Below are 17,487 nucleotides of genomic sequence, written 5' to 3'. Positions count from 1 at the left end.
TTCCTGACATGATGATTAGCAGTATGTCAAAGAACAAAGCTGGGTGGCTGACAGAACACAGACCTCTCAGCCATCAGGCTTTGTTTCCAGATGTGTGTGTGTGGGGGGGGGGGGGAGAATCTCCCCTCTCCCTTCTCCATGTAAGCTCTCACTGGTGCTTGGGAGGGAAGGAAAGTGTGGATGTGTTGAAAGGACTGGTGGGGAAGAACTTTGGGGTGGTAAAGGCAGGTTGTGGGGCAGAGGGAATCTGTGAATTCCTGCCTGGCTCCAATTTCAATATGAGCCAGACAAGAATTTCCCTTCTCCTTTTGAAGTGGGTATTGTGGGTGCTCAGATCTGGCTTGCAAGCCTGAGCTTTGGAAAACTAGTTTTTCCCATATGATTTAGGTAGCAGATCATAGATAGGTACTCTCTCAGTTGTCGCTTCAGTGTTTCACCTGACGTATGTGTGTGTGTACACATGTGTGCTAGGTGCAGTCTTACATTCACATGTAAGCAAGAAATTATCGAAGAGTTCACCTTGTTTTGATACATTATTGTTATTATTAATCAATATGAGAAACAATACTTTTTTTGTCAGAAAAGGGATGACCCAGACACACAATTTAATTGCTCATATGAGCAAGTCATTTTCTGGTTAAACCTACATTGGCAACGAATAAGGCACACAACCGAAACCAAAGGTTAAGAGTAGTCAAGGGCATTCCAGTTTTTATATCACTCCATGCCCATCATTTGACCACCATCTTTTTCCTTGATGGTTTATTGTACATTGAGATTTCCTTGCTGGGCTTGTCCTGGACCAATTTGATAAGGCATAGAAGTATCCAAACAATAGGCTAACATTTCACATGTGACTACAAGAAATGTAGGATATGTAGGCAGAAGAAAGGATATGAGTTTTAAAAATTGTGCAAGAGCTGTGAAGCCCAATGTCAATTACACTGAGATAAACTGGGCTATATGATCATTATGCTATTCAGCATGATATCAGTGCAAAGGTTGGGCAAAATTTTGACAACACAAAGCTGTTTGCCAGGCAGTCTTTTTAACCACAATTCCCCTCCTCATTTCTACAATTGTGTTCAAGGGCATGTTTATTGAGAATGTAGAATTGGCTGAGAGATATTCTTTTTCTTTTCTTTACATTTTGTTACAAAATAAATTGCTTTATTGACACCTTTGCTAGCAAAGCTACCTCCGGGGTGATTCTCTTCCATTCTCAGGAGGTTCATAGGAACTACTATAATCGAAAAAACATATTAGGACACATATAATGCTTTCCCACAGGAGCCACAACCTTGTCATTTAGACTGAGAGGTGACAAATGTATTATTTTAACAAAGCACTGCCATTTCACTTGGCTCAAGCTAGACACTGGTATGTGGCCAGTGGTTTGATTCCTTGTCTCATATTAGTTTTAATCTGAAGTCTTTCTTGTCAAGGTCACTGGAGATAAACCAGGAACAACTGCCAACCAGTATCAAGACAAGACTGACTTTTTAAGAAACTGTTAAATCCATCCCCATTGGGAATTAATACATGCGGTTATCTTTGAACTGTTTGCAAGTTTGAATATCCCATCCTCACTCCCCATCCATAATGAAGACCAAGATACTAGAGGATTATATTCTCACAAGAGTAATAAGAACTGTAGGAATGAAGCTACAGAAAACAAAAGGGAAATGTTGGGAAGTTAAAACAACAACCATGGTCTGTCTGTATGAACAAACAAAAGCAGGTCTTCCCCAAATCCCACAAATATATTTGATAACTCACTTTTTCTGAATGAACCACATATAGTTTAAGGGAAAAAAAAAAGAAAGAAGCCACTTTTGATAAGAGAACCAAGTTATTCCATTACAACAGAACTACAAAGTGTCCTATGGCACCTTAAAGATTACCTGGTGGCTGTATTTTCAATCACAACAGAACTGGTTTCCATATGGGCATTATGCTTAGAACTAGGAGTTTTGTTTTTCTAAAAAAAAGGTCTTCAACATACCTTTTGTTGCCAGCCGGACACAGTTGATTTTGGTCTCCTGAAAATGACAGAATATGGAAAAGCATCAGGTATGTCTTAAATTGTTTAAGAACAATTTAAGAAGTAGCACTCTGAGCCACACTGGACGACAGTGTCTTTCTGAACTATCCGTTGGAATGTGTAGCATAGTAAGTGGAAAATTGTTGTGCAAAATTCAGATGTTGTACATCTCTTGCAAGGGTATCGCACGTCTTCATCAATGGGATTCAAGCAACAGTATTTCATACCTAGGGGGGAAATGATAATGCCCACCAATACTGCAATAGCATCCACAGCTATTGCAGTTGCCTTGTGGAATATGACTTTATGAGTATCACGTCAACTGATGGGTGGCTGTTCAGATAGAAACTATTCTGAAAAAGATGTTGCTGAATAACTCATACAGTATTTATCAGAAAAGTAGGGATAAGCACTTAACTGATTCACATAAAGAGCCAAAACACTCTATTAAAACTTTCACCACCAGACACTTGAAAGCAATAATATCTTATAAGCCTAGAAGATGTCTACCAGATACTAGAAAAAAATATGTCTCCCCTTAGGTACCTATTTTCTTAAATGATTTATATATCAGCATGAGCTGCTTTTCAACCATTCCTTTTCTGCACTAATCCAAAAGACTCTATGTATTAATGTACTACAGAAATATCTGCTGGTTATGTTTTATTGTACCATTTACAAAAGTAGTAAAGCAAGTGCCCTCTTTTAAAAATAATGAGTTGTATCCGTTGCTGTCATTCCATTGTACAATGGACTTCCTCTTGCACAATGGAACTTATCCTTGTAGCCGCCACCCTCAAAATCTCCTTCAATGGGTTGGTAGGCAGATTTGGGGGGCACTGAAGGAGAGTAGGGGAAGGGGAAGTCCCACTGCATGAGTGGACCTCCACATGTGCAGCACTGGATGCAAGCCATTGATAATGTATTGTTAAAGGTAGCCATGTCCCTTGCAAACACACACAAACATACAATCAGTAATATTTTACACAATGGTATGTTGCAATACATTGTATCAGCCCCCATATTTGCATGCCAGATGTGAAAGCTGGACTTCTTTGCAGCCATCCCCATCATTTGTAGACTATCTCTAGGGCTTGTTTGGGGGCTTCTGGTCTGTGGGGTCCTGAAGTTCAGGCCTAAAGACACCACCAAATGGGAGGAGATCAGAAGGTCCTGAAGAAGCACATCCAATGAGTGTGAGTGGTTGTTCAGACAAGGAGCCCAGCTTAACTGACAGCAGGCTCTGACTCCTCCTAAGAATGTTAGAACAGCTCTTCCGGATGAATCCAATGACCTATCTAGTCCTGCATCCTGTCCTCACAGGCGGCCAACCAGATGCCTGTGAGAAACCTGGAATCGGGACCTGAACACAAGTGCACTCTTGTCTCTTGTGGCTTTCAGCAATTGCTATTCAGAAGCATTACTACTTCCAACAATGGAGGCAGAGCATAGTCATCACGGCTAGTAAAAAGGTAAAGGTACCCCTGCCCGTTCGGGCCAGTCTTGCCAGACTCTAGGGTTGTGCGCCCATCTCACTTAAGAGGCCAGGGGCCAGCGCTGTCTGGAGACACTTCCGGGTCACGTGGCCAGCGTGACATCGCTGCTCTGGCGAGCCAGAGCCGCACACGGAAACGCCGTTTACCTTCCCGCCAGTAAGCGGTCCCTATTTATCTACTTGCACCCGAAGGTGCTTTCGAACTGCTAGGTTGGCAGGCGCTGGGACCGAGCAACGGGAGCGCACCCCGCCGCAGGGATTCGAACCGCCGACCTTTCGATCGGCAAGTCCTAGGCGCTGAGGCTTTAACCCACAGCGCCACCCGTGTCCCATATCACGGCTAGTAGACATAGGTATTTTTAGATTATGGTTACTCCCTTCCTTGTCCCCGGAACTGCAGAAAACTCCACAAGAGGCCTGGAGGATGGAGACACGAGAATGGGCCTTTTCTGCAGTGGCTCCCCATTTGTGGAATGCTCTCCCCAGGGAGGTTTGGCTGGCGTCTTCATTGTACACCTTTAGATGCCAGGCAAAAACTTTTTAACCAGGCCTTTGGCTGATTGGCATCCAATGTCCTTTTAAAATGTGGGGGGGCAGGTCCACCCCCATCGTTCAGCCCAGACACTGAGATCCAGCGCCGAGGGCCTTCTGGCGGATCCCTCATTGCGAGAAGTGAGGTTACAGGGAACCAGACAGAGGGCCTTCTCAGTAGTGGCACCCGCCCTGTGGAACACCCTCCCATCAGATGTGAAGGAAATAAGCAGCTATCTTATCTTTAAAAGACATCTGAAGGCAGCCCTGTTTAGAATTTTTTTGAATATTTAATGCTGCATTGTTTTTAACACTCAATTGGGAGTCTCCCAGAGTGGCTGGGGAAACTCAGCCAGATGGGCGGGGTATAAATAATAAATTATTATTATTAATATTATTATTGGGTTGTCTTTGTTTTTTTTTTTTTTGTTTGTTTTCATTATGTATTTTGTGCTTTATATATTGTGATTTTATGTTGTGGACCACCCTTTCTAATAATAGTAATACCTAATTCACTGTAAATATGTGCTACTGCCAGTCTTCAGAATCTCTCCCCCCCTTCGCTACATTATTTATTGACACAGATCACACCCATATGGCCCATGAACATGTGCGCAACATAGCAAGCCTTTGTGGTTCTGAAAAGTTACTTTGTCAGGCAGTAATAGGCTACAGGCTTTCCTTTCCACTTATGTTTTTACACTGTCTCTGGTGTAATGAATACTGCATAAATTACTGTAGGAAACAGGGCCCCATTAATATGGATACGTTTTGTGCACATTTTGCAAGCATCAGCATGGCACTGCAGTATGAAATTTCTACATCACCATATCTGAACAGTAATTTCAAAAGACGAAAATATTGTTCAGTTTCAATAACACCCCCTTATGGCAAATATTTTTCTCCATGGGCTGGATTAGATAAAAATATGCCTCTATATCTCGTGGCATGGATGTTGATGATTTCTTCCCCCTAAAGCACTACTTGTGCAAGCTTTAGGAATATTTTAGACCTCCACATCAGCAAGTGAAAATCTTCCCACTAATTTATCAGCCTCAGAACTGGGGAACAATGACTAGCCCTCCAACATAAAAGCCCTCGAGAAAGGTCTGTTCTGGCCAAAACACACTGGGCATTAAGAAAAAGTGCAATACTCTTTAACATCTGGAGATAGGTTTTTTGTCTTTTTTGTTGGATTGTGTGTGTGTATGTGTATGTGTGTGTGTGTGTGTGTGTGAGAGAGAGAGAGAGAGAGAGAGAGAGAGAGAGAGAGAGAGAGAGCGCTTCCAACAGGCAACTAAGAATCAGCAAAAGGTGGCTGTTGAGTAGTGGAATATTTGATAAAACATCCTGGAAGAACACTTTTGGTGCTCAGAGCTCCGGACCCTTTTTTCTATTATCATAAGCCCTCGCAAACTTAGGCCGTGTTCAGAGAAGATGAGAACTGTTGTCTATCACTGCATTGGTTATATTGGCTACTCTTGCCGCACACTATCTCTGCTCATCACAGGTACTAACTACAGGTGTGGTGAACCTTTTTGACCAGGTTTTCAAAAGCACAAAATGTTTTAACAATACATACATAAATAAGAAGAATCCACCAATTCCAAATTTGGCAACTCCACAAACTATAATTTAGTCATGTGTTATTCTACAGGTGTCCATTGGGAAATGAAAAAGGTGTACAAATATTGGGGGGGGGGTAAATTTTTGTTTTATTCTAAACCTTTGCTAAAATTTTATTTGAAATAAATTAATTGAGCACTTTAAAAGCTACTGGATTAAACAGCAATAACAGTAGTGTAAGATTTTTTTCACTGTTACACTTTGTAGCAAAGGGAGCTCAGTTCCAAGCTCTCATTATCTCTGTTACCATTAGCTGTGAGGGCTGCACTGAAAAACAGCACAATTAATAGCCAGTTATATAACAAATGTGGTAAACTGCAGCTGATTTCGATCACAAGTTCTCTCGCCTTTTGTTATGCAACACTATATTTGTGTGTATGCGCATATATTTGGGTGTAGGATAAGACAGACACTCATTTGAGTTCTTCTTGCAGGCTGTCACGAGGGAGCTGGGCTATCTGGTGTTTCTCCCAGAAGGTAATCTAAATAGAACATGTGTGAAACAGAATATTCTTTGGCTTTGTTATACAAAGCACCTGTTTTCTGAATGGTGTGAATTTTGCTCCTTGGGCTTGCCAAAAGCCAGATGCTTAACTGAAATGAGTCAGAGTTTGATAAAAAGGAAAACAACAAAACAAAATTCTAAGCCAAGTTTCTTACTTGTCAGAGAGAGAGAAATACAATCAGCTTCTTTTACCAAAACAAGTCAATTGTCCCAAATTAATTTCCCACACAGGTCCACCCCACCCTCACAAATATACTGAACGCAAACAATGCTGCTTGACGAAACCATGGTAACTTTCTACATTCGTTGCGCCACTAATTCTTGTTTGAAGCTGAACTGCATATTACATAATTGCTCTAAACAAATCCCAAAGGCTGGGGTACACACTGGCAAATGGACTATCCTGGCAGATATAGATGCGGAAGATTACATCATATTAAAAGTGTAGGCATTCATTCTTTTCAAACAGTATTCCTTGAAGCAGGAGGTTTGAACTGCAGCCTCGCAGTTATGATTCAGTAGTGTGGGGTGCAGGACTGTGTAAGTCGCCACTCCTCCTCTCTTGTTGCATGGCCTAAATCAGTTGTCATCAGATATTTTAGGCTTATGCAAGCTTTTCTTAACTTTGTAGAAGAACCAATGACAATTGGAATATATGGCAATGGGGAATAGGAGCCAGGAAAGGGTCAGAGGATAAACACAAGGAGATCATATCCACATCATACATCTAAAGCACACTGAGATCACATGGCTTCCCACAAAGGATCCTGGGAACTGTAGTTTATTAAGGTACAGTGGTACCTCGGGTTACATACGCTTCAGATTATATACACTTCAGGTTACAGACGCTGCTAACCCAGAAATAGTATCTCAGGTTAAGAACTTTGCTTCAGGATGGGAATAGAAATTGTGCTCCGGCAGCGCGGCGGCATCAGGAGGCCCCATTAGCTAAAGTGGTGCTTCAGGTTAAGAACAGTTTCAGGTTAAGAACGGACCTCCGGAATGAATTAAGTACTTAACCTGAGGTACCACTGTACTTGGAATTACAGCTCTGTCAGGGATAAACTACAGTTCCCAGGATACTTTGAGGGAAGCCATGCACTTCCTATGTATGGTGCAAATATGACTGCAGCCTTGCAGCACCTTAAAAACTAATAGTGTTATAAGGTTTTCATCTGATATCTTATTTTAGAAAACCAGAGCATTTATTCTTAACAAAATGTTGGATGGAACTGAGTTCATCCCAGCCAGGCCAGAGATGACAATTGCGGGGCTGGCTGAAGCCAGAAAGTTAAACACTTACCCCATTTGCTTTACTGAGTGCCTGGAAATAAATGCTGTAGCTTTTCAGTGGCGAAAGCGGAGCATTCCAGTAGCCGTTATAAGTTTTGTTGTCTCCCACCGTGAAGGGCTGTGTGACAGGAAGGTTGACTGGTTTCAACTCGGCTGCAAAGTAATGCGGAGAGTCGAGATTTGAAGCATTTTTGTAGCTCACTGGAACAGAGAAACACTCAATGATGTCGGCAGCTCTTCGTGACTTCTGTGGCCTCTCTTCTTTCACAACAAGCTGATAAACACTGAAAGAGAAAGAACAGCACTATTCAACAAGTTGAGGATGAACGGGCCATGTGAGTAATCAAAGCAAAATGCTTCACAAAAAAAGACTCTGTTTGAGTAAACCAAGAATTCCCAATCCAGTAAATAATTTTTTAAAGTACATGAAATTAAAATGTTAATCTAAATAATAATCAAATATCTGCCTATAGAAAAATCTCAAATCAGATGGAAGTCCCCCCCCCCCAATACCTGTGTAAGTCTAACATGGTGGAGGCAACAGCACATTCCTAGTTTTCCTAAAGCACCAGAAGCATGGCTGGAGTTATAGGGATGAAACATGTCAAAGTAAAAGGCAAAGGAGCAAAATAAATAAAAATAAAAATATTTTAACCAGCTTCCATACCCCAGGTCCAATCACAACAGAAGTGTGGATTGTCAGGTTTGATGTGCTAAGATGTCACAGCCAGGATGTGATGCGATGTGATGTCATAGTCTAGAAACATGGTGCACTCACCTGAAAGCCTAGGGCGAGTTCTGCCAAGGCACAGCCCAATAATGAATGCTGAATGATGTAACTGGACAGTATTTCTAATCTCAAAAGATGCACTAGTAAACTGATCAAATTACGACCAAACTACTACTCACGAAGTGCAAACCCCACAGTGATAATCATTTATTTATGTGAAGGATTTCTACCCTGCTCTGTAACCAAAAATGCTCACAGAACGGCTTACAAAAGATCAGTAGTAAAACATGATATGAGCGATAGCTCCAGCAGTAAGCCAGAGGCAAGTTGCCAGTGCAGACAAGCCAGTAGCTATAAAAAAAATAACTCAAATTAACTTTTATTAACTATAGCATGTTGCCAGCAAATAGCGTAATTATTCAATAACACAACTATAAAAAGGTAAGCAGTCATGTCAAGTTTCAAAAGACCACCCATCAGTTTTAGAGCAATTTCACATCAAAGCACATACAGTATGCATGTCTGTTACAGTACTTTGCTTTGTCAGATGTGAGTGTTATTAATACATCAGAGAATGCAAAAAGATAATGTGATTGTACAGTGGTGCACCACAAGAGGAATGCCTTGCAAGACGGAAAACCCGCTAGACGAAAGGGTTTTCCGTTTTGGAGGTGCTTCGCAAAACGAATTTGCTATGGGCTTGCTTCGCAAGACGAAAATGTCTTGCGATTCCTGGGGTTTTTTTTTCGCTCCTCACCCCCTTTTTCTAAGGCACTAAGCTGCTAATAGCCTTTTAGCAGCTAATCCGCGAATCCCTTAAGCCTTTAATAGCCGCTAATAGCCGCTAAACCACTAATAACGCTAATCCGCTAATGGGCTTGCTTTGCAAGACGAAAAAACCGCTAGACGAAGAGTCTCACGGAACGGATTCTTTTCGTCTTGCGAGGCACCACTGTACATTTGGGCCAATACATATTTAACAGCAGCACTGCAGAAAGACACAGCACACACCACCACCACCACAACAGCAACAACAACTTGCACAATATTCTGTTATATTTCTGGAAGCAGCTTTTACACAGTGTAAAAGTTCAACTATACTGTGGAAATTAAGTTAGAGAAACGACAGGAAATAATAATAAACTGCCATGTGAATGTAGCCACAGAGCGTCTTGTTCTCCCTGTCATTCCTACAGCTCTCAGACTTGGCAGCGGAGGCAGACATACTTGAGTCTTAACACTAGTCGCCCATTTGACAAAGAGAAAGGTATCACTGCAAGTCGCTTCTCTTCTCATCAGAGTATTCATATATGCTGCCCTCAGCTGTCTATATGAGGCTGGCTCTTTGTCTCGTTAGACAGGAAAGATCGATGGAAGGCCTGGGAACAGCCAGTAGCCCATCATTCTAGCTGCTTTCAGAAGCTTGTTGTGGCAGGAAGACGGGCCCAAAACATTTCGAGTAATGTCTCGCCAATGTTATTGTAGGAAACAATGGAATGGCAGCTAAAGCAAGAAAAAGAATCTGAACATGTAGCTCACTTGTTGGAACAATCATTGTCTCCTTTATATTATTCTGTGACATACTCGTCTAAAAAAATTATTTTTTTTTTTAAGGCAAGCTAAAATAATAATAAAAGCAGTGATGAGAAAATGCAAGAGACCTTCTGAATAGCCCATTCTGTTCTTACAGTGGCTAGCTAAATGCCTTTTGGAAGCCCATCAACAAAGTCATGAGCAAGATCATCCTCTCCTACTTGTGATTCCCAGCAACTCAAAAGCATGCTGACTCTGTTAATAGAGGTAACAGGGCTATCATAACTAGTAACCAAGATAGTTGAATCCTCCACAAGAGCCCATTGCCTCCTTAGGCTTCTTTATGTCATTCTATACTCCAGTTTAATGTGTTGCTCAGACACAACCTGTTTTTAACAGGTCCTAATTATCAAGGGGTGTGGGTGGCACTGTGGTCTAAACCACTGAGCCTAGGGCTTTCCAATCGGAAGGTTGGCGGTTCAAATCCCCACAATGGGGTGAGCTCCCATTGCTCAGTCCCAGCTCCTGCCCACCTAGCAGTTAGAAAGCACGTCAAGTGCAAGCAGATAAATAAGTACAGCTCCGGTGGGAAGGTAAACGGCGTTTCCGTGTGCTGCTCTGGTTTGGACAAAGACCAGCTCCCTTGGCCAGTAAAGCGAGATGAGCACCACAACCCCAGAGTCGTCCGCAACTGGACTTAACGGTCAGGGGTCCCTTTACCTTTAATTACCAAGGAGTCAAGTACAATTACTCCAAAAAACATTCCCTGCTAATGTGCATATCCTTGCCACTCTGAAACAGGCCAATGCATGCAGTACAAACAAAAATTCCAATTAAATAATGTTTTACAAAATGAGTCTTGGCTTCCTACTTGTAAGGAATACTCCAACATTATAATCCTTCAAACTGGACAAATTACTTTGGCTCTGAAAGCTAAGCAGCCTGCAGGGCAAACTTATGAAACTGAAGTCCCTTTCAAAGAAACCTCGACAGAGTTTACAAACTCTTAGTCTTCAGAGGGTGGCTTGGACTTTTAAGATATAACTGTTCAATTAGTCATGTAGCATTCTTAAAAATGATGAAATAAATTGCATAATGGAGCCACTGAGAACACATTATAAACTAAAAGAGCCCAATTTGGAGTTAAAACAGAAGTGTCTGGGAGAAAAAGTGCTCAAAAATTGTTTTTAAAGTGTATATTCCTCAGGGGAGGAGGGGTCAGAGATCTACAACTCCCTCCTTTATACAAACACTCTTCTAATCCCAACAACCCTGATTCCTCTCAAGAATAAAATTAATCCATAAAGAATCAGTCAAAAAGCTTTCAAACTAAAGGAGATTTTTATACAGGTAATCATAAAGAACTTCCTAGTTTTCAAAACCTGGATTATGTCAGAAATCTAGTTATAAATGCAACAACCATTTTGCTGAGATGCTCAGAAATGCTATTCAAATGCCTATTTCTAAAATTGTGGCAAGGTATTCAGAGTAATTTGCATTCATGCAATTTTCTAATTCTTTTGCTATCTTTGATCAATCTACTCAAGGATTTCAAGCAGACAAAGTGGGATGTGTAATCCGTTTCAGAGAAATGTGTACAGTCAAGTCAACCCCAAGTAAATTTATCATAATAAATTAATAGTGCAGCTCAATGGGGCAATGAAAATTTGGATCAGGTAAGATTAGGAAATAAAAATGGAAAACAAAATAAAGTGTAGTCAGTGTTCTGCAAGCAGAAGGCAACTTAGAGAGCAGCATTTTCCTTCTCTTCCCCAACCCACAACCCCCTGAAAGCTTTTGCACAATGTTGTGGGTGACCTGGGGAACAGTGTAGGTTGTGTCATACAGGGCTGAAGCAGAAGGGGGAAATCACCTGAGATCAATTGAAGCAGGGGCGGTGAATTTAATGCTCACCTTTCTCTCTACACATTCATTTTACCTGAACCTGTGTACGGCACACACGAGGTGAGTGAAATTATATAGCTTTTCATAAAATACATGTTTGTAGTGTAGCATAAAATTTCCTGCTCCACTTTTCTACATCAAAATCACCTGGAGAGAACTGAGAAGCAGCAGCGGACATCTCAAGTTTGCATGTTCTAACATCACAGTCTTCTCCATAAACCTGACCTGCCTTGTAACACAGATTAGGCATAATAGCTGCTGCCTCCATGGCCCCTATCATTCCAGTTCAATGTTACTCCTTGCTGGCAGATTAAAGATAATGACTGTCTACAGCTACGACCTGCTGTGAGAGGAGCTATGCTAGTGGATTTAGAGGTGCCTTTCCCCTTGTGAACCACCTGTTATTCATTTGATTTGCAAAATAGAGCAACCAAAAGGTGCTCATGTCATTGAGCATTAAGCAGATTTTTGTTGGCTGGGATCTTCTAGTCTTTTTTTTGGTACCCAATGCTTTATTTCAGAGTGACAAGGAAATATCCAAGGACAAGAGCTGATATGTATGCAACACACTAAAACCCCTGAGGCTGCTTTATGTTATGATTCATATGGATCAATATGCATGAAAATGTTACACTGGAGTTTATCATCCATACAGCATGTTAAATTGTGTTCACATAGCCTGCATTACCAGGAATGTGGGACAAAGCTCACATTATCTCCCAAAACATTTTGTAGATGACATATTTTGACAAAACACTGGCCGCGTCCAGATTGTCAGTATTTTGCAGGACCAGAAATTGAAGTTTGCACCATTAAAATGCTCTATTGCCTGGGTGTGACCAATCCATTTAAACATACATACACATACATAGACTTTTTGGAGTTAGGAAAGTGACAGTGAAATGCGCTGAAAAGTTTGGAATTGAAGAATAATTAATGGGAAAGTGCACAACTACTACCCAAGCAAATCAGGATGAATTGTAATTGCTGAGTGCATATTGTTGTGTAACCTCCCCACAAACAAATCAGAACAAATACTCAGCAAAGACTGGAGATGCTCTAGCCAAGTTGTCTGGAAGAACCCAATGTGGCATATAGCAACTGTGGAAATTCCAGAACTTATCCTCCATGTGCAAAGCTCATAGGCAGAGGTGTCAAATATCTGGTATTTTGAAGAAAAAGCAAACACTGTGTCAGCCTAAACAACCTGATTTCAATGAATGTTATTCTGTCACAATACTAACAGTAATATTGCTACCCTGGACTTCTTTGGATGAGGGTGAGGGATATAAATCAACAACAACAACAACAGTAGCAGCAACATCAGCAGCAACAACAACAGTAACAACAGCTATATTATGAGAAATAAAGAGGAGACTAACACCATCATGAACAGTCTTGGGGAAACTCAAGCTTTATAATGAAAAATAAAAAAGATTTCCTTAGACTTGAAAGCTAAGGTGTCCAATATGTGCATATTACCTGTAGTGTGTTACAAAGTGTGTTATGTAGTTACAGATGTAGTGGGGAAAGCCGCAAAGCTAAAATGGACATATGCAGGGCATGCGGCAAAAGGTGATTCACGCCAATGGAATAAAGCATTGTTGGTATGGGGACTAAACAATTTCAAAAGACCAAGGGGATGACCACCTATACAATGGGCATAGGATCAACATTAAGAGCTGTAAGGAAGATCAGAAGATTTAGAGTGGAGCATATGACCCTACTAAATTTCTGCCCCTCGCATTTGTAATGCATATGCATTTTGTATAAGACCCCCCCCCCCAACTGATTGCACATTAGTACAGGCCAGCTCCCAATACTGGAGCAAGGGCCCTGCTTACAAATGAAATTGGAATGATCTTCAGAGGGTAGCCATCTTAGTCTGTTGCAACAAAACCAAGAGAGCCTTTTCTGGAACCTTAAAGACTAACTGAAACTCCCCCAAGCTCTGTTCTATATCTTTTAAATGTGCCCACCTAAATCATGTGCTTCCAAAAGTAGAAAGACAAATATAAAAACTCTGCCATTTATATATGTGAATAAATTCTTAACCTCTCCTATAAACATTCACTGATTTTTCTGAAATATTCAATTTTTCTACCAAAGGGGCCACATGGTTTGGGGTGCAGAATAGTCAGGCAAATATAAAAATCCTCAATTTTAGATTTGGTATTGTATATGTGAAGCCCATCCCATGCTTTCTTGGAAGTCTTGCTTTTGCTTTTAGGGGAACTATTGAAGAATTCTTGGTTGAAATGCCATAATTGCCGCTGTGGTTTCCTTTGTATCTTTGCTGTGCATTTATGATAATCCCCTCATTCCATCTGCAGCCCACGCATTAATGCAGCAGCCCCCTTTTCTAGTTCCAAGAAATTATGCATTCATTATGGTGGAAAATTAACACTGCAAAGCAAACTATAATTATGAATTCTTCAATTCAGTTTATGCTTTTTCAATTAGGCCCTCTATAATTTTAATCATGGGAACATTAACATGTTTCCGTAATTTATATACCTGTGGTATAATTAAGTCCTGAAATGCCTCAGTCTACAGCAGCAGAAGTGGAGCTGAGTAATCTCCCCTTTCTTTGTATTGAGGTGCAAATGTATCTAGGTGCACTGTGAACCAGGTGGCCTGGATATAAGCATTGAAAAGATGCACAGAGTTAACTCTCTGTCTAATCAGAGACTTGGCTCTCAACATGATCTAAAGAATCTGCTGTTGGATCCCACAGCAATTTTTTCATAAATGATCAGGAGTCAGGGGTGAGAAGTGCAGAAGACAAATTTACAGATGGGACCACACTCTTCAGGATGGTGAAAATCCAAGAAGATAGCGAAAACCTCAAAAGCAATTTCTTCAGATTCAGTAAACAGGCTACAAAATAGCCAATGGCCCAGTTGCACATAACATAAAATCATAGCTCATAAGCAAACTATGGTTTAATTCCCACAAGCATTTTGCTTCTCTCGTGCTGCTGACTGTGCTGCATGGGAGATGAAACAAGTCAGAGTCATAGCTGTGTTCCTGGTTTGTTTCTCTCCAAACCATGAGTAGAATCCAAGGCTTAGAGGAAACACACCACATGCCTACATGACGCAATTAGGAGTGGGGGAGAATCAAAGTGCTGGCACACAGCAAATCACTGCTGCATGGCCCAATAACGTGGCAGCTCTGGATCATGGGATCCACCCCCTCCCCCTAGACCAGGCACCCCCAAACTCGGCCCTCCAGATGTTCTGGGACTACAACTCCCATCATCCCTAGCTAACAGGACCAGTGGTCAGGGATGATGGGAACTATAATCCCAAAACATCTGGAGGACTGAGTTTGGGGATGCCTGTCCTAAACAAACTCTTATAAGATACTGTGGGAAGATGTGAGATTTGACAAGAACTTCAGGCCAGGTGTGGCAGAGCGCATAAAGGCTGCAGTGGTGGCAGCTGGCAATGGGGCTGCCAGAACTTCTGCCCCCCACAAAACCCAAGGACCCTTCAGGTATGTGAAATTTTTGGGGCATCCAGTTAAACTCTTCGAGCCTGCTCTTATCTTTCCTGAAGATAAACTAGGCACCACCAGGGCTTAATGATGAGCAGGGTGAAGTGTAATTTTCAAGAGTTGCAGGTCATCCTAGGTAAAGGTAAAGGGACCCCTGACCATTAGGTCCAGTTGTGGCTGACTTTGGGATTGCGGTGCTCATCTTGCTTTATTGGCCGAGGGAGCTGGTGTACAGCTTTCGGGTCATGTGGCCAGCATGGCTAAGCCGCTTCTGGCAAACCAGAGCAGCATTTGGAAACACAGTTTACCTTCCCGCCGGAGCGGTACCTATTTATCTACTTGCACTTTGACATGGTATTGAACTGCTAGGTTGGCAGGAGCTGGGACCGAGCAATGGTGCTCACCCCGTCATGGGGATTCAAACCACTGACCTTCTGATCAGCAAGTCCTAGGCTCTGTGGTTTAACCCACAGCGCCACCCGTGTCCTGCAGGTGATCCTAGGGCACCTTAATTTTGCCCGGAGGGTCATCCGGTCAGGCCAGGCCTTCTGTGTCCATCTGCCCCTTGTCACTATGGGAGTTCAATCTCAGAATAACCACATAGCTGTGCTCTGGATTCTACTATTGAGTGATATCAGTATGCGACAGATCGACGGCAACAGATGTATGCAGAACAAGAGAAAATTCATGTTGTCCTTTTCCACCTATACCTTTACGTTACCTATTCTCTACCCGTTCTCTGTAAACATATTTCCCCTGTATTTGTTTAATGGTTGTATAGAGCAAATGTACACCCCCCCCCCCGGTAGAGAAGACAAACAGAGAATGAAGAAGTCATTCAAAATTAATGGAGAGCTGTATGATGAACCTGCTCTGGCACTAAGCTCTTGCTTGCATGCCTCATCAGTGGTGAATATCAATTTCATTTTGCATAGAAATCTCAACAATGCAATGATTCTTAGCTTACTTCTTGATCTGATCTACAGCAGCAGCTAGAAGATCAACATCTGACACTAACATTACCTTGGAGATAATGAACTTGCCTCCAAAATATTACTTAACAGGAGTTTCACACTCCTTGGATTGTTCATTATGCATTCAGAACATTTAGGCACAAGATACTTGATGCAACTACCATATATAATAGATAGTGGCACGGTGGAATGGGAGTTTGTGAGCTGGGTTTATATGGCAATTATAAGCTAGAGTTTTCTGCCAGTGAAATTCTTGTTAAAGGGCATTTGTGTCCAAACCAGGGAAGGCATCAGACACCACCAAGTCAGTTTTCAAAAATGTACTTGGTGTTCTGAAGCAAATGGATACATTTTTCATTGGAAGTCAGGCTGTTGAATGTCTAGGTCTGATACAAAAATGACTTTTTATTGTGCTATCCGCCCCTATCATAGACTTTCAAGTAGGGACTCTCTGTAAGTCTGCCTGACACTTGCCTACTAGAGCAGGTACAGACAAACTATGGCCCTCCAGATGTTTGGGACTACAGTTCCCATCATCCCTGACCACTGGCCCTGTTAGCTAGAGATGATGGGAATTGTAGTCCCAAACTTCTGGAGGGCCGGAGTTTGCCTATGCCTGTACTAGAGGGATTGTGGTGGCAAGGAGGGCTCACTTCTCATGGAACATAAGCAGAGATTACTGCAGCACATTATATGTGGGGCTGCCACTGAAGACAGTTTGGAAACCGTCTGTAAAATTTAGCAGTCAGGTTGCTCAGTGGAGCAGGACAGTTTGAGCATATTACACCAAACCTGGCCTGACTGCACTGGCTGCCAATTAGTTTTGAATCCAATTCAGAAGTGCTGGTTTTGACCTATAAAGCCTTAAATGCCTCAAATCCTCAAGAACTGCTTCTTCACCTCTCTCCATATGAACCTACCTGAACCATGCAATCATAATCTAAAATCCTTCTTCAGGTTCCCTCTCTGCAAGAGGCCTGGAGGGATGCAGCAGGAGAATGGGCCTTTTCTGTGGTGACTCACTGGAAGGACAGATCCTGAAGCTGAGGCTCCAATACTATCCATTGGCTGCTGCAGGAGCAGCTGACCCAATGCTTGCCTTCCTCTTCCCTCCTCATTTATTTCCACTGATGCATAGCTGTCAACTTACAGATCTGAAACTAAGGGACCAGCAGCCTTGAAACTAAGGGACCAGCAGCCAAAATAAGGGACCTGCAGCCTCACCTGTTCCAGGCACTCCAGTTTTCCTGTCCTCCTGCAATCTGGTCAAACTCATGCTGGGTAGCTTCGAGAACACTGTCCAACTAACTTTGTAACCAGAGGTTCAACTGAATAGAATCTGAATCACAT

General features: G+C 42.0%; 1 protein-coding gene across 1 annotated transcript in view; it reads right to left on the bottom strand.

Annotated features, from left to right (window-relative positions):
* The window catches only part of PTPRT (protein tyrosine phosphatase receptor type T), a 594,790-nt gene that overhangs the window by 115,795 nt on the left and 461,508 nt on the right, over positions 1-17,487 (bottom strand). The window contains exons 12-13 of the mRNA XM_083446701.1: positions 7,505-7,778; positions 2,006-2,042 (exon numbers count right to left, since the gene is read on the bottom strand). Coding sequence (XP_083302827.1) covers positions 2,006-2,042; positions 7,505-7,778 — 311 coding nt within the window. The remainder of the gene's footprint in view (positions 1-2,005; positions 2,043-7,504; positions 7,779-17,487) is intronic.

This window comes from Podarcis tiliguerta, assembly GCF_965153285.1.
Source record: "Podarcis tiliguerta genome assembly, chromosome: 6".
Classification (NCBI taxonomy): Eukaryota; Metazoa; Chordata; class Lepidosauria; order Squamata; family Lacertidae; genus Podarcis; species Podarcis tiliguerta.
Note: the sequence above shows the minus strand (reverse complement) of the source record. Positions and strands in the feature narration are given on the sequence as shown.